General features: G+C 42.7%; 1 protein-coding gene and 1 long non-coding RNA gene across 4 annotated transcripts in view; one reads left to right on the forward strand and one right to left on the reverse strand.

The window, feature by feature from the left end:
* POM121C (POM121 transmembrane nucleoporin C) overlaps positions 1–20626 on the forward strand; it is a 43975-nt gene that overhangs the window by 14074 nt on the left and 9275 nt on the right. Inside the window, exons 1-6 of one of the 3 annotated variants that reach the window (XM_006057108.3) lie at positions 11275–11900; positions 12780–12995; positions 13291–13449; positions 15047–15127; positions 16712–16886; positions 20407–20498. In XM_006057108.3, the coding sequence (XP_006057170.3) occupies positions 11335–11900; positions 12780–12995; positions 13291–13449; positions 15047–15127; positions 16712–16886; positions 20407–20498 (1289 nt within the window). In that variant the 5' untranslated portion in view covers positions 11275–11334. Of the gene's footprint in view, positions 1–11270; positions 11901–12779; positions 12996–13290; positions 13450–15046; positions 15128–16711; positions 16887–20406; positions 20499–20626 lie in introns of those variants that run through there. The other 2 variants (XM_044936251.1, XM_044936250.1) reach the window with 2 other exon arrangements.
* Positions 1872–11180, reverse strand: LOC123331630. The gene is made up of 2 exons (XR_006548374.1): positions 11043–11180; positions 1872–2049 (listed from the first exon to the last, which is right to left on the reverse strand). It is a non-coding gene; the product is annotated as an uncharacterized LOC123331630 (long non-coding RNA).

Below are 20626 nucleotides of genomic sequence, written 5' to 3' on the forward strand. Positions count from 1 at the left end.
AAAAATTTACCTATGTTACCATTTCTAATGCTCTCCGTTCCTTCATGTAGATCTAGATTTCCATATGGGATAATTTTCCTTGGGCCTGAAGGAAATTCTTTAACATTTCTTACAGTTGGTCTAGTGGTGATGAAGATATTAAAAGATATTTTTCACTGGGATATAATTTTACTTTTTTTTCTTTCAGTACTTTAAAGTTATTACTCTACTATCTTCTCACTTGCATTGTTTTCAACAAGAAATTTGGTATCATCTTTATCTTTGTTCCTCAGAAACAGTCTTTTTTCTTTAGAATTTTATCTGTATTGCTGGTTTTGACAATCTGACTTTGATGTGACTTGTTATAATTTTCTTTATATTTCTTGTACTTGGGATTGAGCTTCAGAATTGTGGGGTTTTTTAAATTTTTTTTACTATGTTTGGAAAGTTTGGGGCCATTATTTCTTCTCATACTTTTCCATATCGCTATACTTAACTTTTCAAATATTTGAAATGTAATCATATTAATGACTTCTTTTTTCTTTTTTGGCTGCACTGGGTCTTCGTTGCTGCTCGCAGGCCTTCTCCAGTCGTGAGCGAAGGCTGCTGTTTGCTGGAGGACTTGGGCTCCTCACTGTGTGGCCTCTCTCGTCGTGGAGCGCGGCCTCTGGGTGCTCAGGCTTAGTTGTAGCAGTGGCTGCCGTGTGTGGGCTCAGTATTTGCAGCTCATGGGCTCGAGAGCATGGGCTGCAAGAGCTCAGTTGCTCCACAGCACGTGGGATCTTCCCAAACCAAGGATTGAACCCACGTCCCCTGCATTGGCCGGGGGTTAAGCACTGGACTGCCAGGGAAGTCCCTAAGGTAACTTTTAATGTCATTCTTTGCTAGTTTTAACCTCTGTGACCGTTCTGGGTCAGTTTTGCTTATTCTCCTTCTGACAGGTCATGTTTCCCTGCTTGTTGGTATGCCTGGTAATCTTTGGATGTCTGACATTGTGAAGTTTGCCTTGGGAAGTTCTGGTAACTTTTTATTCCTGTAAGTTTTCTTGAACTTTGTTTTGGGATGCAGTTAAAGTCCTTGGAAAAGTTTGATTCTTTTAGACTTTGCTTTTTGATCTATTAAGAAGGTTGAGAGCAGTGTTCAGTCTGAGGAGGATTGTTTCCTCTGCTGAGGTACCAGTGCCTTCCTAAGTACTCTACCCAGGGTCCTGGGAATTATGCTTTTCCCAGTCTGGCCAGGGGAACAGATACCTTTCCTAGCCATTTTTTAGTGCCAGATCCTGTTTCCTCTAATGCTTTTTCTTTGGCTTTGGGTAATCTCCTCATAAACATATACTAATGAGTACTGTGCTGCATACTCAAGGAGAAACCTCTGTAGACCTCTGGGATCCTGTTACAGTTCTCTTCTCTCTGGTATTCTTTTATTATTTTCTCTGAGCTACTTGGCATGTGGGATCTTAGTTCCCCAACCCATGGATCGAACCCATGCCCCCTACATTGGAAGCAGTCTTAACCACTGGACCACCTGGGAAGTCCCTGGAATTCTGTCTTTTAAACTTTACTGCTTTGGTAAACTCTTAGCTCCGTCACCTCCATTTCAGATAGGCAGGGAACTGACAACAGCCCAATAGACTCCCTGAATCCTTTCTGCTGTTTCAACTGGATGCTAAGGGTGTTAAAAATGCCTTTACGGGATGCCTCCACTTTGGCATGGCCACAGCTCCCTTGTCAATGTTCTTATCCAAGGACTGCTCTAACTCTGGTATCTCTGTTCCAATCTTAGTCCCATATAGTACCCACTTTCTAGTGAGCATCGGGTTGTCTCACTCTGCATATACAGCCTGGCTGTATTATACAGGGTTATCCAGAGAAACAGAGCTAATAAACTAGAGATAAACACACACATATTTATTATTACTAGGAAGAATTAGGAATTGGTTCATGTCATTATAGAAAACTGAGAAATTCCAAGATCTGTAGTCAGCAAGCTGGAGACCCAGGAGAGCTGATGGTGTAGTTCAGTCCAAGAAGCAGAAGAGCCAGTAGTTGGAATTCTAGTCCAAATCCAAGCCTGAAAGCAGGAAAAGACTGATGTCCCACCTCAAACACAGGCAGAGAGAATTCTTTCTCATCCCTTTTGTTCTATTCAGACCTTCGGTGGTGGATTGGTCGAGGCCCACCCACTGTGGAAAGAGCAATCTCTTTACACTGTTCATCTCATCCAGAAACACTCCCATAGACACACTGAAAAATGATGTTTAACAAAACATCCGGGCACCCCATGGTACAGTCAAGTGGAGACAAAATTAACCATCACACCAGCATTCAGCCGTAGATCTGTGGGGGTCCTACTCTGTGTCTGCATGGCACCCTCCTTTTTCTTGCTCTGCCCAATGGTTTCCAGCCATTTCAGTTGTTTCAAAGTCTGGCCTCTGCCTCCTGAGCCCAGTGGGTTCTCCCTACCCTGCTTAGACTCTAGCTCTCTGCAATAGTTGGAGAAACTGTCCCCAGGTAGAGGAGCAAGATCTGGGGGGCTCACCTTATGAGTTTCTGCTCAGGGATCAGCTTGTGCTTCCTGTTGTCCCCTGTCTGAAAACAGTTGCCTCAAAAATTGTGCCCATTTGTATAGTTGTCTATGGTAGGAGGACTGTTGTATCACTTAATCATGGTCAGATAGGTGGTTAATTTCCAACTGTTTTTTATAGTATTTTGTTATATGAATGATACCACTATTCATCTGTCCTTGTGTTGGTCTACATTAGACATTTGGATGTGTTCAAATAGTCAGTTATACAAATGATGCTGCAGTGACTATCTTTGTACCCAGAAATGGAACTGCAGGGTTATGAGATACATTATTTCTTCAACTTTTTGTGATATTGCCAAACTGCTCTCCAGATTACATTGTTTTACATATCCACATATAGCACACAAATTCCATTTGTTGCACATCCTTGCCAAAACTGGATCCTGTTGAACTATTACATTTTTCTACTTTTTCAAATAAATGCCAGATGTTACCTTGTTACCCTGATGAGTGTGTGTGAGTGCTAAGTTGCTTCAGTCACGTCTGACTCTGTGGGACCCTATGGACTGTAGCCTCCAGGCTCCTCTGTCCATGGGCATTTTCCAGGCAAGAATACTGGGGTGGGTTGCCATGCCCTCCTCCAGGGGATCTTCCCGACCCAGGGATTGAACCCACGTCTCATGTCTCCTGCACTGGGATGTGGGTTCTTTACCACTAGTACCACCTGGGAAGCCCTGTTACAGGAATAAATCCTTCTTAACTTACCAGTAAGATTAAAAATATATATGTGTGTATGTACATACATATATATACACATATACATGTACGTATGTATATATTTATTATTGGCTACTTGGATTTCCTATTCAGTAAATTGCATTTGATGTCACTGTCCTTCTAAACAATTGAGTCATCTTTTTGTTACTGATTCGTTCCTAATAAATTCTAGTTACTAATCCTTTTTTGGTTATATGAGTTAGAATCATGTTTTCCTAGTGGCTTAATATAGAAGTATTAAATTTTAATGTAGTTATATTCATCTATATTTTATTAAATGATTTGTGCTTTGAGTGTGTTCATTTCTTTAACCTCCTAACACTGGGTGTTAGGGGTGCCCAGCGCTTGGGCCTTGAACCTCTTTATCCACATTAATTCCTAAGAAATCTTAGTCTTGTGGCATCTGTACATACTGATGGCTTTTACCTCTCTGGAACACCACTAGTACATGATAATTTAAAAGACCCTTGCTGAGCTATTAATAAATCCACCTTTCTTCTTCCCTTATTATTAAAGTTTCTTGAATGGGAAGTCTGTATCCACTGCCTCCATTTCCTCATCTTCTATTGACTGTTTAACCCACTGCAGCTTGGCTTTTGTCCCACTATTCCACCTATACTATTGAGCTTTTTTTTCCTCTTCTCTTTTTTTGGCTATGCACTGCAATTTATAGGATCTTAGTTTCCCGACCATTGAAAAGCACAGAGTCCTAACCACTGGACCTACAGAGAATTCCCAGGATTTTTTCTTAAGTAACACAGCCCACACTCTTTCCTTTTCAAATGAAGTTTTTTATGGCATCACAGTATATTAAACAGATAGAAACAGAATTCCACTGGCTATGGGCTGGGGAGAGAACTGCTTGCTTTTCTCATGTCTCCACGTTGCTCCACAGGCCTCTTTTTGGAGCCCCTCCAGTCTTTCCAGCCTCCCTTTTGCCCTAAACAGTCTAATCTCCAGCGATAACAAACTGTTTGCAGACTCTTGTGTCATACTCCTTTCCATCTCTGTGCTTCTGCAAAACACTTCTTCATCCTTCTTGAACCTGCTTTAATTTTTTAAGCCAGTTCTCTCAACTCAAGTAGCACCTCCCAACCCATCTTCCCCTTTATCATTCCTTCCCTTTGTATGCCTCTGTTATCACAGTTACCACAATGAATCATAACTTTCTATTTATACATTTTTCTTCTGAACTAAACCAGGGGCTTCTTAAGATGAGAGACCCTGTGTTTCCCCCTATTAATCTCTTTAATGTATATCAGTAATAGAATGAATAAATCAATGAATGAATGGCTGAGGAAGCTGAGCTAGGCCAAAGCCTGAATTGGCAGACCAAGTTTTTTTTTTTAAACAGTTCTATTAAGATATAATTTAAATATCATACAATTCACAGGGCTGTGCAACATCACTATAATCTAATTTTTAAACATCTTTGTCACCCCCAAAAGGAAACTCTACGCTTTAACATCACTGTCCATCCCCTTACCCAGTTCAGTTCAGTTCAGTCGCTCAGTCGTGTCTGACTCTTTGCAACCCCATGAATCGCAGCATGCCAGGCCTCCCTGTCCATCACCAGCTCCCAGAGTTCACTCAGACTCACGTCCATTGAGTCAGTGATGCCATCGAGCCATCTCATCCTCTGTCATCCCTTCTCCTCCTGCCCCCAATCCCTCCCAGCATCAGAGTCTTTTCCAGTGAGTCAACTCTTCGCATGAGGTGGCCAAAGTACTGGAATTTCAGCTTTAGCATCATTCCTTCCAAAGAAATCCCAGGGCTGATCTCCTTCAGAATGGACTGGTTGGATCTCCTTGCAGTCCAAGGGACTCTCAAGAGTCTTCTCCAACACCACAGTTCCAAAGCATCAATTCTTCGGCACTCAGCCTTCTTCACACTCCAACTCTCACATCCATACATGACCACTGGAAAAACCATAGCCTTGACTAGACAGACCTTTGTTGGCAAAGTAATGTCTCTGCTTTTGAATATGCTGTCTAGGTTGGTCATAACTTTCCTTCCAAAGAGTAAACGTCTTTTAATTTCATGGCTGCAGTCACCATCTGCAGTGATTTTGGAGCCCCAAAAAATAAAGTCTGACACTGTTTCCACTGTTTCCCCATCTATTTCCCATGAAGTGATGGGACCAGATTCCATGATCTTCGTTTTCCGAATGTTGAGCTTTAAGCCAACTTTTTCACTCTCCACTTTCACTTTCATCAAGAGGCTTTTTAGTTCCTCTTCACTTTCTGCCATAAGGGTGGTGTCATCTGCATATCTGAGGTTATTGATATTTCTCCCGGCAATCTTGATTCCAGCTTGTGCTTCTTCCAGTCCAGGGTTTCTCATGATGTACTCTGCATAGAAGTTAAATAAGCAGGGTGACAATATACAGCCTTGACGTACTCCTTTTCCTATTTGGAACCAGTCTGTTGTTCCATGTCCAGTTCTAACTGTTGTTTCCTGACCTGCATACAAATTTCTCAAGAGGCAGGTCAGGTGGTCTGGTATTCCCATCTCTTTCAGAATTTTCCACAGTTTATTGTGATCCACACAGTCAAAGGCTTTGGCATAGTCAATAAAACAGAAATAGATGTTTTCCTGGAACTCTCTTGCTTTTTTGATGATCCAGTGGATGTTGGCAATTTGATCTCTGGTTCCTCTCCCTTTTCTAAAACCAGCTTGAACATCTGGAAGTTCACGTATTGCTGAAGCCTGGCTTGGAGAATTTTGAGCATTACTTTACTAGCTTGTGAGATGAGTGCAATTGTGTGGTACTTTGAGCATTCTTCAATGTGTCTGCCCTCTGATGCCCTGTTGCAACACCTACTGTCTTACTTGGGTTTCTCTTACCTTGGGCATGGGGGTATCTCTTCACGGCTGCTCCAGCAAAGCACAGCTGTTGCTCCTTACCTTGGACGAGGGGTATCTCCTCACTGCTGCCCTTCCTGACCTTCAACGTGGGATAGCTCCTCTAGGCTCTCCTGCGCCTGCGTAGCCACCGCTCCTTGGACGTGGGGTAGCTCCTCCCGGACGCCGCCCCTGGCCTCGGGCATGGGGGCGTAGGGTAGCTCCTCTCGGCTGCTCCTGCGCCGTCGCAGCCTGGCACTCTCGGCCGCTGCCCCTGACCTCAGACATGGGGTAACTCCTCTTGGCCCTCGCCCTTCGGGCATGGGGTCCTCCCAGCTTCTGCCCCTGACCTCGGACATGGGGTAGCTCCTCTTGGCCGCGCTTTAGTGCACCGGTCGCAGCCAAAAACTAGTCAATCTAATCACACTAGGACCACAGCCTTGTCTAACTCAATGAAACTAAGCCATGCCCGTGGGGCAACCCAAGACAGGCGGGTCATGGTGGAGAGATCTGACAGAATGTGGTCCATTGGAGAAGGGAATGGCAAACCACTTCAGTATTCTTGCCTTGAGAACCCCATGAACAGTATGTAAAAGGCAAAATGATAGGATACTGAAAGAGGAACTCCCCAGGTCGGTAGGTGCCCAATATGCTACTGGAGATCAGTGGAGAAATAACTCCAGAAAGAATGAAGGGATGGAGCCAAAGCAAAAACAATACCCAGCTGTGGATGTGACTGGTGATAGAAGCAAGGTCCGATGCTGTAAAGAGCAATATTGCATAGGAACCTGGAATGTCAGGTCCATGAATCAAGGCAAATTGGAAGTGGTCAAACAAGAGATGGCAAGAGTGAATGTTGACATTCTAGGAATCAGCGAACTAAAATGGACTGGAATGGGTGAATTTAACTCAGATGACCATTATATCTACTACTGCGGGCAGGAATCCCTCAGAAGAAATGGAGTAGCCATCATGGTCAACAAAAGAGTCTGAAATGCAGTACTTGGATGCAATCTCAAAAACGACAGAATGATCTCTGTTCGTTTCCAAGGCAAACCATTCAATATCACGGTAATTCAAGTCTCTGCCCCAACCAGTAGCACTGAAGAAGCTGAAGTTGAACAGTTCTATGAAGACCTACAAGACCTTTTAGAACTAACACCCAAAAAGGATGTCCTTTTCATTATAGAGGACTGGAATGCAAAAGTAGGAAGTCAAGAAACACCTGGAATTACAGGCAAATTTGGCCTTGGAATACGGAATGAAGCAGGGCAAAGACTAATAGAGTTTTGCCAAGAAAATGCACTGGTCATAGCAAACACCCTCTTCCAACAACACAAGAGAAGACTCTACACATGGACATCACCAGATGGTCATCACTGAAATCAGATTGATTATATGCTTTGCAGCCAAAGATGGAGAAGCTCTATACAGTCAGCAAAAACAAGACCAGGAGCTGACTGTGGCTCAGATCATGAACTCCTTATTACCAAATTCAGACTTAAATTGAAGAAAGTAGGGAAAACCACTAGACCATTCAGGTATGACCTAAATCAAATCCCTTATGATTATACAGTGGAAGTGAGAAATAGATTTAAGGGCCTAGATCTGATAGATAGAGTGCCTGATGAACTATGGAATGAGGTTCGTGATATTGTACAAGAGACAGGGATCAAGACCATTCCCATGGAAAAGAAATGCAAAAAAGCAAAATGGCTATCTGTGGAGGCCTTACAAATAGCTGTGAAAAGAAGAGAAGCGAAAAGCAAAGGAGAAAAGGAAAGATATAAGCATCTGAATGCAGAGTTCCAAAGAATAGCAAGAAGAGATAACAAAGCCTTCTTCAGCGATCAATGCAAAGAACTACAGGAAAACAACAGAATGGAAAAGACTAGAGATCTCTTCAAGAAAATTAGAAATACCAAGGGAACATTTAATGCAAAGATGGGCTCGATAAAGGACAGAAATGGTATGGACCTAACAGAAGCAGAAGATATCAAGAAGAGGTGGCAGGAATGCACAGAAGAACTGTACAAAAAAGATCTTCACGACCCAGATAATCACGATGGTGTGATCACTGACCTAGAGCCTGACATCCTGGAATGTGAAGTCAAGTGGGCCTTAGAAAGCATCACTACGAACAAAGCTAGTGGAGGTGATGAAATTCCAGTGGAGCTATTTCAAATCCTGAAAGATGATGTTGTGAAAGTGCTGCACTCAATATGCCAGCAAATTTGGAAAACTCAGCAGTGGCCACAGGACTAGAAAAAGTCAGCTTTCATTCCCATCCCAAAGAAAGGCAATGCCAAAGAATGTTCAAACTACCGCACAATTGCTAATTAGCAATTACTTTATTAGCACATGCTAATAAAGTAATGCTCAAAATTCTCCAAGCCAGGCTTCAGCAATATGTGAACCGTGAACTTCCTGATGTTCAAGCTGGTTTTAGAAAAGGCAGAGGAACCAGAGATCAAATTGCCAACATCCACTGGATCATCAAAAAAGCAAGAGAGTTCCAGGAAAACATCTATTTCTGTTTTATTGACTATGCCAAAGCCTTTGACTGTGTGGATCACAATAAACTGTGGAAAATTCTGAAAGAGATGGGAATACCAGACCACCTGACCTGCCTCTTGAGAAATTTGTATGCAGGTCAGGAAGCAACAGTTAGAACTGGACATGGAACAACAGACTGGTTCCAAATAGGAAAAGGAGTACGTCAAGGCTGTATATTGTCACCCTGCTTATTTAACTTATATGCAGAGTACATCATGAGAAACATTGGACTGGAAGAAACACAAGCTGCAATCAAGGTTGCCGGGAGAAATATCAATAACCTCAGATATGCAGATGACACCACCCTTATGGCAGAAAGTGAAGAGGAACTAAAAAGCCTCTTGATGAAAGTGAAAGTGGAGAGTGAAAAAGTTGGCTTAAAGCTCAACATTCAGAAAACGAAAATCATGGCATCCAGTCCCATCACTTCATGGGAAATAGATGGGGAAACAGTGGAAACAGTGTCAGACTTTATTTTTTTGGGTCTCCAAAATCACTGCAGATGGTGACTGCAGCCCTGAAATTAAAAGATGCTTACTCCTTGGAAGGAAAGTTATGACCAACGTAGATAGCATATTCGAAAGCAGAGACATTACTTTGCCAACAAAGGTCCGTCTAGTCAAGGCTATGGTTTTTCCAGTGGTCATGTATGGATGTGAGAGTTGGAGTGTGAAGAAGGCTGAGTGCCGAAGAATTGATGCTTTGGAACTGTGGTGTTGGAGAAGACTCTTGAGAGTCCCTTGGACTGCAAGGAGATCCAACCAGTCCATTCTAAAGGAAATCAGCCCTGGGATTTCTTTGGAAGGAATGATGCTAAAGCTGAAATTCCAGTACTTTGGCCACCTCATGCGAAGAGTTGACTCATTGGAAAAGGCTCTGATGCTGGGAGGGATTGGGGGCAGGAGGAGAAGGGGATGACAGAGGATGAGATGGCTCGATGGCATCACCGACTCAATGGATGTGAGTCTGAGTGAACTCTGTGAGTTGGTGATGGACAGGGAGGCCTGGTGTGCTGCGATTCATAGGGTTGCAAAGAATCGGACACGACTGAGCGACTGAACTGAACTGAACTTGAGCATTCTTTGGCACTGCCTTTCTTTTGGATTGGAATGAAAACTGACCTTTTCCAGTCTTGTGGCCACTGTGAGTTTTCCAAATTTGCTGGCATATTGAGTGCAGCACTTTCACAGCATCATCTTTCAGGATTTGAAATAGCTCCACTGGAATTCCATCACCTCCACTAGCTTTGTTTGTAGTGATGCTTTCTAAGGCCCACTTGACTTCACATTCCAGGATGTCAGGCTCTAGGTCAGTGATCACACCATCGTGATTATCTGGGTCGTGAAGATCTTTTTTGTACAGTTCTTCTGTGTATTCCTGCCACCTCTTCTTGATATCTTCTGCTTCTGTTAGGTCCATACCATTTCTGTCCTTTATCGAGCCCATTTGCATGAAATGTTCCCTTTGTATCTCTGATTTTCTTGAAGAGATCTCTAGTCTTTCCCATTCTGTTGTTTTCCTCTATTTCTTTGCATTGGTCGCTGAGGAAGGCTTTCTTATCTCTTCTTGCTATTCTTTACCCAGTCCTCGACAAACACTAATCTACTTTCTTAGGCCACCAAACTTAACACAGTTAAATTGATCACAAATCCTAAAAATCTACCCCGTTCTAAGGATGATGGGAAATTTGGTAGGTAATTGCCCCAATTTATGGGGCTTCCCTGGTGGCTCAGATGGTAAAGAATCTGCCTGCAATGCAGGATACCCATGGACTGAGGGGGCTGATGGGCTTTGGTCCATGGACTCCCAGAGAGTTGGACACAACACTTTAATTAATTTTGTCCCCATTTATAAATGTGTACTGCAGAAACGCAAACTTATTTTATTACAGCTTCAGGTCTGATCTGCAGTTTATTAGACTTTTAGCCTGTTCAATAGAGAATTTACTAGTACTGCGTGCGTGCTCAGTCGTGTCCGCCTCTTTGAGACCCCATGGATGTAGCCTGCCAGACTCCTCTGTCCATGGGTTTTCCAGGCAAGAATACTGGACTGGGTTGCCATTTCCTCCTGCAGGGATCTTCCTGACCCAGGGATGGAACCCTCCTCTCTTGCATTGCAGGCGGATTCTTTACCAATGAGCCGTCAGGGAAGCCCTTTTATTGGTACTAGTCCACCTTTAAGGAGGATGGTTAGTGTTGGCCTTACTTCTTCTTATTGCTGTTAAAGTCAACTCCCTTTAGCAGTTTATACTTTGGCAGAAAACAGAGTAACTGAAAAAACTCTCAACCTCAGGTAGCACTTGTGAAGAGTGGCTGATAATCTCTTATAGGGTGTTTAACTTTCTAGGAAATAAACATTACGTGAATAGTCGTTTTCCGGCGCTTTTATTCTTAACGTGATTCTTCCGAAAGGGTCATCTCTGGCTGGGTGATGTGCGGACAGGCGGGAGACGTCAAGAATCAGAACTCGCTGTAGCGCCAGGCGGCGTTTTCTGAAATTGGTCGGGTCTAGCGCGTTGCCAGGCAGTAGCGTTTCCCGTCGCAGTCGCGCGTCCGCGTCGCGTGCGCAGTGACGTAGTCGGCGCGCGGCGACGCGGCGCGCGGCGCGGTGCACGCTGGGATATTTAAGTCTTCTCCGCGGCGCGGAGCCGCGATGTCTCCGGCGGCTGCGGCGGCTGGAGGAGGCAACCGACGGCGGCCGATAGCGAGTGTCAGGGAGGGCCGCGCCTGGGGCTGTGGCCGGCCGGCCGGGGCGGCGCTTCTCGGCCTGTCGCTGCTCGGCCTCGTGCTGTACCTGGTGCCGGCGGCGGCTGCCCTGGCCTGGCTGGCTGTGGGGGCTACTGCGGCCTGGTGGGGACTGAGCCGCGAGCCCCGAGGTTCGCGCGCGCTCTCCTCGCTCGTTTGGAACGCGCGGCGTCAGCGAACACTGCTCGCCTCGCCTCCTGCCAAATCGGCAGCAAACGGAAATCTCCTAGAGCCGCGGAGCCCGCTCGAAGGACCCGACCCCGCTGAACTGCTCCTCATGGGCAGTTACCTGGGCAAGCCCGGCCCCCCGCAGTCTGCCCCCGCCCCGGAGGCCAGGGACCTGCGGGAGAGGCCGGGCCGCCGCCCTCCCGTCCGCACCGCGTCGCCGGCTCAGTCGGTGCATCCCCAGCGTGTTCAAGTTCACCCCTCCCTCCCCACTTCTCTTCTCCGACCCTCCAGGAGGCCTTCCTACCGGTAAGATAACCCTGATCTTACCCACAGCCTCTCCTCTGTCGCCTGGCTTTGAGTTGAGGACTTGACTTTTAAATCCGATTTTCTTTTCCATCAAGTCCAAAGTGGATTCTGTGTCGTTTTGTCCTCTTAATCACCCTGATGTGTGTCTACTGACTCCTGTCCGCCTTTACTTTTGGAATGAGATGTAATGCCACAGTGGTTCCCTTCCTTTCATTTCTTAAAACCATATGAATTTTCATGCATTATAGATTTAGCAGAATACTTGATAAACAATTAACTATCCCTGTCTCTCGTGAAAATATATTTATCTTTCAAGTGTAGTTAAAAATGATTTGTTAGATCCATCCCCCCCCCCCCGCTTTAGATCACTAATTGAAATTCTGTGGTTTAGCCAAGCTCAAAGAGGTGTTCCCAGGAAACATCTCTTTGATGGAATAAAACTTGATAAAGATGATCCAGGAGAATACAAAAATTTGATGAAAATACTAGTCATGAAAAGTACATTTAGTTGAGAAGATGAACATTTAGGTGTTTAAGATGTTTGAGTATATATCACTGACATCACATAAAAGATTGAAGCATCTTGAAAAGTTCCTCCCTGCGTCCCACACTTTTCTTCCATTGTAATTTACTTGTGTGGGCAAGGTTTTTAATTTCCCTCTCAAATTGTTGGAAGTCCATTGTAGGGACAGCTGTTACGTAGCTGTCACTTTCTGCCCTTAGATGATATGGGGGAAAGTTGCCATAAGCATACTGTGTGTTCTATGTTGCCTAAGAAGTTTAAAGCGTCTGAAAAATATCTGAACCCACATGGTTCTTCAATCATTTAAATTTTCTGATGTTTCTTCAAGCTTCTTTGGTATCTCCCATTCTCCACAGGGACTGTGGGACTTTATCACATCGGTTTGTAGTAACACCTCGAAGGCGCTATCCAATCCAGCAGGCCCAGTATTCCTTGCTGGGGGTACTTCCCACAGTATGCTGGAATGGTTGTCACAAGAAGACTGTGCTGTCTGCTCGTAATTCCAGAATGGTGTGCAGCCCCGTGACAGTCAGGATTGCACCTCCGGATAGCAAGCTGGCTCGCTCTCCAGTGTGGGTATTGTCAAACGTCTGTATTTCCTTCATTCTTTTTTGGTTATTTCTCTGACAAAGTAGAAAGAGAAATAGCTGCTTATTTGAATGAGAAATCCCAGATTCTAGTAATTGAACCATCTTTTGGTTTCGTTTGCCTCAGACTGTATCTTTGATTGCCTAGGGCGATTTCTGTGAGCGTATAAAATTATACTTTTGCTTACTGGTTAGCTTCTGATGTCCGGTGACTGAAGTCTGTGCTGTGTGGCTTGGTAATTAGAATACCTTGATGTTGGAATCTTGTCTTTCATTCCAGACCAGAACAGATTATCAACTCAACACTGTCTTCACCATCAACCAGTGCCCCAGATCCATGTGCAAAGGAGACTGTATTGAATGCCCTCAAAGAGAGAAAGAAAAGGACAGTGGAGGAGGAAGACCAAATATTTGCTGATGGCCAGGAAAATAAAAGAAGGTAACAGGACCAACAGAGTAATTAACAGGCTTCTCCCATGGGCTTCCAGGTTTTGTTGAAATATAGGGTCACTCTCCAGAGATACACAAACCAGCTCCAGTTTTTGACCCTTAGTAGATTCCCTTCTTTGGTTTTCATAGAAGTGGTTGATAATAAGGTCTTAAATTAGTGCTGTTCATTTTCTGAGACACATGTTAGATAAATTTTGTCGTTTGCTTTTTCCGTAAGTACTAGAGATAAGCTGGCAACTATTAGCCATGTTAACCTTGTACTTTTGATACAAGCCAGTTAAACTTTATTTTTGAGAGAGCATGCTTGCAGTCTTCCCCTCAGAGTCTCCTGGCGTTGAATTATTTGGGTAACCACCGATTTCACTGTTGTAATTGTGCTGAGGGGAATGCTTGGCAAACAGAAGTGAGGACTAGAGTATGGTAGATATGTCAGTAATGAGAGTAAAACCACTTTCATTATTTGCTTTTCTGTATGGACGATGCAGTAAACAGTTTATTAAGGCTTTAACAGGCTTTGCAAGGAGTCAGTTAAGGATTCCAGTCATTTTTTTAGTTCAGTAAATGGAGCACCCACTATATGTCACGGCCTATTCCAGGTACAGTGGATAGAGCTTTGAACAAGACAGAGTCCTCTTGGGTTTGAGAGAGACCAGAGAAAAAGGATAATAAAAATAAACAAGGTAATCATAGATTATAAACATGTAGAGAGAAACAGTAATATAACAGAGGGTAATGAAAAGGGGGCTTCTTTATATACGGTGGTCAAAGAAGTGTTCTCTGAGGAGACAGCAGCCTCACACTAAAAAATCATTGGCCCCATTACCTAGAGAAGATTGTTCATATCCTACAGGGTAAAAATTGGTCAGCTTTGATACTTCAGATAACAAAATTGAGTAGGGAAATATTAATGCAAGTGTATTTATGTCATAGAAAGATCAGGTAATGATGACTAGAAATAAATATGATTGGCATGTGAGCAGTTTGACCTAATGTCAACTAGCTAAGCAGGAGTGGCAGGGGGTGAGGAGGTGTGGAGGTGGGAGAAGAAATAACTTTATGGTTCATCTAGGTTTCTCATGTTCTCCAGGGTGGTAATTTTTCTTGACCCTAGTGAGCTTATACTTAAGGATTCTATATTATCTTTCCCATGATAGGAATAAGTGATAATTATGTGCACCATGCAAAGCCCTTCTATGTGATAGGTCAAGTTTTTCTTTAACAGACTTGTCATATTAACCTGTAGAGCACCACAGGAGTGTGGGTCGACCCCTAAAATGTTGTTTTTGTTTTTAATTTGGGTATGGTAGGATGGTAAATTTGTGATTCTGATACTTTGGTGAGAAATTAGCGAATAATTGAAACAACTTAATAGTTCAAAAGGTCTTGAAATATTTTCATACTTTGCTTACTGCCCTAAATCTTAGGATAAATTTAACTTTTGGAATCTTTGTGGTTGAAGCATCCCTCTTCTTGCAGGGAACCTATGCTCCATAGAAATAGTATAAAGTCCCAAGAATATGGGAATATGATTTGGGGTCGGGGGAGAAGTAATTTCATTTAACTGAGAGTTTTTTGATTTGTCATAGACGCCATGATAGCAGTGGGAGCGGACATTCAGCGTTTGAGCCCCTCGTAGCCAATGGAGTCCCTGCTTCTTTTGTGCCTAAGTAAGTGAAAATCCGTGGATGAGATGTACACTGTTTGGAAAAGGGGCTTTATCAGAATTAATTGTCCCGTTGACTTTCTTCTTTGCTTTTGTATTGCTTTATTAATTCAGGTTCACATCTTTGAAATCAGAGAGGAATGTTTTGAGTAGCTTGCCACAATTATTATCTTCTAATTCCTTTTAATGTTTTTTCACTAATATGAACAAAATATGCTAAAGCTAAGAGGGTTTATAAATATATTTAATAACCAAGTGTATAAACAGATGTTCACAAGGTTAGTGCAATGGATAAAATGCGACGATATGAAATTGAAGATAAAATATTACATCTCTACATTTGAGTTTAAATACATTTGAGGACGAATTGATCTGCTTAATCTGAGCTAGTAGTATAGCATGGCTGCCCAAAAAAGCTAGTGTGCTCCTATCTATGCTGATAGAACAGAAACTGACATGAGGCTGGTTAGTGGTAGTCCTGCTTCTCTAACTGCTGCTTGGATTGTCAGTGGAGTGTGTCTGGTTTGGTGTACTACACTGTAAGAGAGGATGTACACCAAAATCTTACGGGGTGGTGGTGGGCGAAGCAGTTTGAAGGTGTATAAATACTAGCCCAGAGATGAAAAATCTCAAGGAGAATAATGAAATTGGGATATTGGTGGCTCAGACGGTAAAGCGTCTGCCTACAATGCGGGAGACTGGGTTCAATCCCTGGGTTGGGAAGATCTCCTGGAGAAGGAAATGGCACCCTACTCCAGTACTCTTGCCTGGAAAATCCCATGGACAGAGGAACCTGGTAGGCTGTAGTCCATGGGGTTGCAAAGAGTCGGACACGACTGAGCAACTTCACTTTCACTTTAACTTCACTCCAAAAAATGGAGGGACTGTCAGGTCAAAAAAGAAAAACAACTTGCTCAGCACAACTCCAAGTAGTATCCATTGGCGAGTGTATCCAAGTTAGAGGGAAAAGCATTTTCATCCAGTATAAGAATAAACTGGTCTGTGGTTTGGTATCATAACAGAGATTGAATGGCTCTTCCATAGGAAAGAGGTATAGGGAATTTCTGTTGAGTTGAAAGTTTAGCAAAGATAGTTCATTCCTCTTAACTCTGATTTTTTTTTTTTAAACAGTTTTATCCACTTATAATTGGCGAATAATAAGCTGCCTGTTTAAAGTATACAGTTTGATAAGTTGTGACACGCATACAGCTGTGAAACCATCACGACAGTCAAGATAATGAACATACTGTCACTTCCAAAAATTTTCCTGTGTCCCTTAGTAATACCTCCTTTCAGCTTGCCCCGATCTCCAGGTGTCCGCTGATTTGTTTTCTGTCATATAGATTAGTATGCATCTTCTAGAATGTTAGGCAGTGGACTCACACTTTTGATTTTTAAAATATTTGACTTTCTTTTCCTGACTGTCAGATATATTTAGTCAAATTGTTAATAATAAAATTAAGAGCATTATTATTATTTTTTTTTTTACTGATTTTTTTTTTTAAAAGAAAGATTCTATGTCCATGGACAAAACCTTAAAAGAATGTCTTTAATAATGCATCCAACTATCTTCTCCCCTTCTTCTTAGGCCTGGGTCTCTGAAGAGAGGTCTTAATTCACAGAACTCAGATGATCACCTGAATAAGAGATCCCGCACCTCTTCTGTGAGCTCCTTGACAAGCAGCACGTACACAGGCGGCATCCCCAGCTCCAGCCGCAACGCCATCACCAGTTCCTACAGCTCCTCGCGTGGTCTCTCTCAGGTACATTCACTCTGTGCTGTGGGAGACACGGGTTCCCAGCACTAATTAATCGATCAGCCAGTGTTCACTCCCACCTTCTACCATCGGATAGTGGTATTACCACTAACAGATACAAACACTTGAGTGATAACTCTGGACCAGTGGAGCAGAATAGAAAGCTCCAAAAGTAGAGCAGTCATGTGTGGAAACTTGATACAAGACAGAGCTGTTACTGTAGATAAATGGGCGAGAGGTGCATAATTCAGTGGATGATATTAATTTTATCAACAGGTAGATCAAGTAGTCCAGATTGCATTGGATCATAAAAGAAATTTATCCTCTTGGCATTGAGAATTTGATGAAATTTTTTAAATGTTATCATTCTCTTTTTTAGAAAGAGAATGTAGTATATAGCTTAGGGAACAGAGCAGGCTTTGCTACCACACAGATATCCAGATGTGGGTTCCAGTCTTGGCTCTGACAGTAGCTCTGGGGCTTTGGGCTAATCAGTATTTCTCATTTCTGAAGGATTATTGTAAAGACTGAAGATAGTGTTTGAAAAGCACCCATTTCAGTGCCTGTATAATAATTTATAGTAGCCAAGTAAAAATAAAGCTTGTTGTGGAGGAAGATTTTCGAGGGGAGAAAAATTTTGAGTTAAGTTAATCCAGAAGGCTCTTAGAGTGATGTAAATGAAAGATGAAGGTCTCAGTTGTGGGGATGCTAAAAGGACAATAACAGCCTTTGCCTTGAGCACTTTCTCTGGGCCAGGCCCTCTACTAACCAAGCACTTTACATACACTTCCTCATGTAATCATGACAGCAGGCGTATTAAGTATACACTCATTATCCCTATTTTAAAAATCTTATGTCAGATTTCAAATGTACACAAAAAGAAAATGCCATGACAGATCTCCATGTAGCTTTACTAGTTAACAGCATTTTGTCAATCATGTTCCATCAACCTCTGCCCCCCCATTTGTTTTGCTGTTCATGTTTTAAAGTAAATTGAGGACTTCCCTGGTAGTCCAGTGGTTAAGAATTTGCCTGCCAATGCAGGGGACATGGGTTCAATCCCTGGTCTGGGAAGATTCCACATGCCGCAGGGCAGCAAGTCCACAGGCCACAGCTAATGAGCCGTGCTCTGGAGCCCGCCAGCCACAACTAGAGAAGTCACCACAAGGAGAAGCTTGTGCACTGCAGCAAGAGAAAGTCCTTGCATAGCAGCAAAGACCCAGCACAGCCAAAAATAAATACACAAAAATGAAGAAAAAGTTTAAAATAAGCAAAAAACAATAAACTGCAAACATGTCATTTCAGCTATAGGTCCTTCAGTATATTTTTAGATTTTTTTTCACATTAATAAGTACAATACCATTATTCCTCTTAAATGATTTATAATAGCTGTTTAATATTAGCTAATATCACTTCACATTTAAATTGCACTTATTACCATAAACTGTCTTATTGCAGTTACACACTTTGAATCAGGGACCAAAAACCAATTGATGACATTTGGTTCATATTTCTCTTAGGCTCTTTTAATCTATACTACTACTGTTACTACTCTTTTTTTTCATGCTTTTGAAAAAAGTAGATGGTTTTGTTCTGTAGGATTTCCCATATTTTGGATTAAGTTTGCATCATCATGGTGTCATTTTAACTTATACTCTATCCCCTGTTTTCCGAGGCTTAATTACATTTAAGTTCAGTTAATTTGGCAGAATATTGCACAGGTGGTACTGTGTACTTTGATTTTTTTTTTTTTTTTTTTTTTTTGGTACTGTGTACTTTGGTTTAGGGTTTCCCAGGTGGCTCAGTGCTAAAGAATCTGCCTGTCAATGCAGAATACCCCAGAGACGTGGGTTCAATCCCTGGGTCAGGAAGATCCTGGGTCAGGAGGAGGAGATGGCAACCCACTTCAGTGTTCTTGCTTGGAAAATCCCAGGAAAAGAGGAGCCTGGGGGGCTACAGTCCATGGGGGTCACAAAGAGTCAGAGATGACTGACTAACCACACACACACATACTTTGGATTGCATCTTGTCAGGAATAGATGAAGTCTGGTGGTTTCCTTTTTGATGTTAGTATCAGTCCGTGGGTATTGCCACTCTAGTCTGTTTTAGAAGGTTTAGCAGATTGCAAAATGGGGATTTCCTTGGTTGTCCAATGGTTAGGACTCGGTGTTTTCACTGCTGGGGCCCCAGTTTGATCCCTGGTAGGGGAACTAAGATCCAGCAAGCTTTGTGGCATGGCCAAAGAAAGAACAAGAAAAACGGGCTTCTCATGCATTGCTGGTTGGGAGCATCACTTGGTACAGTTCCCTACAGGGCGGGGTGGCAGTGTTATCAACAGTAGAGATGCACATGCCCTTAGATCCGGCAGGTTTACTTTTAGGAATTAACCCTACACATACAGTCAGAGACGTGCACAAGGATGTTGATTGTGCCATCGTTTTAACAGTGGAAGCTGGGAAGCAATGTAAGCATGTCTTTTTCAGGGACTAGTTGAATAACTTACCGTATTTCTGTAAGTTGAAATACTATGTAACTGTTAAAAAGAATAGGGCAGTTTTAATAGGTACTGCTGTAAATGGTCTCAAAGTATATTTTTTAAAAAGGCATAGTGCAGAGCTGTGTATAGTGTCCTCTATTCATCCTGCGATTTCTTTCATCTTTTGATGTGTATAGAATAATTTTGACAGGATATATTAGAAACTGGTAATAACTGTTGAAATAGGAAGGAAATTGTTTACTGTGTACTTGTTGGAATTTATTTTATTTTTTGGCCATGGTGGGTCTTCGTTGTTTGTGGCTTTCTCTAGTTGCAGCAAGCAGGGACTCCTCTTCATCGCTTCTCATTGCAGTGGCTTCTCTTATGTGGAGCACAGGTGCTAAGGTGCATAGGCTTCGGTAATTGCAACACATGGGCTCAGTAGTTGTGGTGCACAGGCTTAGTTGCTTCACAGCATGTGGGATCTTCATGGATCAGGGATCGAACCGGTGTCCCTTGCATTGCAAGGCATATTCTTAATCACTGGACCACCAGGGAAGTCCCCAGACTACCCTTGATATCAGGGAACTCCGCTTGGTGAGGAGACAGATGTATGGATAATTATCGTATAATGATAAATACCACTAATGTTACAGAAGTCATAAATGTCATGATAATGTATTTTTAAAAATAATGTTAATGAAGTAAAACTGAAAATTTAATGAGACCAAAACTAAACTAGTTTACTAGGTTATCTTCGTTGGAACAGTTTCTTAGTTGACTTTTATTGTTTCCATAGATAACATGGAGCAAACTTATATGTACATCTTAGCTCTAAACTGTTAAGTGATTGTGACATCCTCTTTTGTAACATATGCCAAAAGTACATTCTTCCGTTCTACTTTTGTTAGTTAGCATGCCATTAGTTCTTCAGACTTTTTCTTAAGTTACTTAAAAGGAGATGTTATATGCAGTGATGAACAGAACTTTATCAAAGGTCAGATGATAAACTATCAACCAGGGTCAATCTTACTTGTATTTGACTTTTAGCTGTGGAAGAGGAGTGGTCCCAGTTCATCTCCATTCTCTAGCCCAGCCTCATCCCGCTCCCAGACACCAGAGAGGCCAGCAAAGAAAGTAAGGTAAGGTAATCAGGTCCATCTAGTCAAGGCTATGGTTTTTCCTGTGGTCATGTATGGATGTGAGAGTTGGACTGTAAAGAAGGCTGAGTGCCGAAGAATTGATGCTTTTGAACTGTGGTGTTGGAGAA

Source organism: Bubalus bubalis, chromosome 24 (genome assembly GCF_019923935.1).
Source record: "Bubalus bubalis isolate 160015118507 breed Murrah chromosome 24, NDDB_SH_1, whole genome shotgun sequence".
NCBI lineage: Eukaryota > Metazoa > Chordata > Mammalia > Artiodactyla > Bovidae > Bubalus > Bubalus bubalis.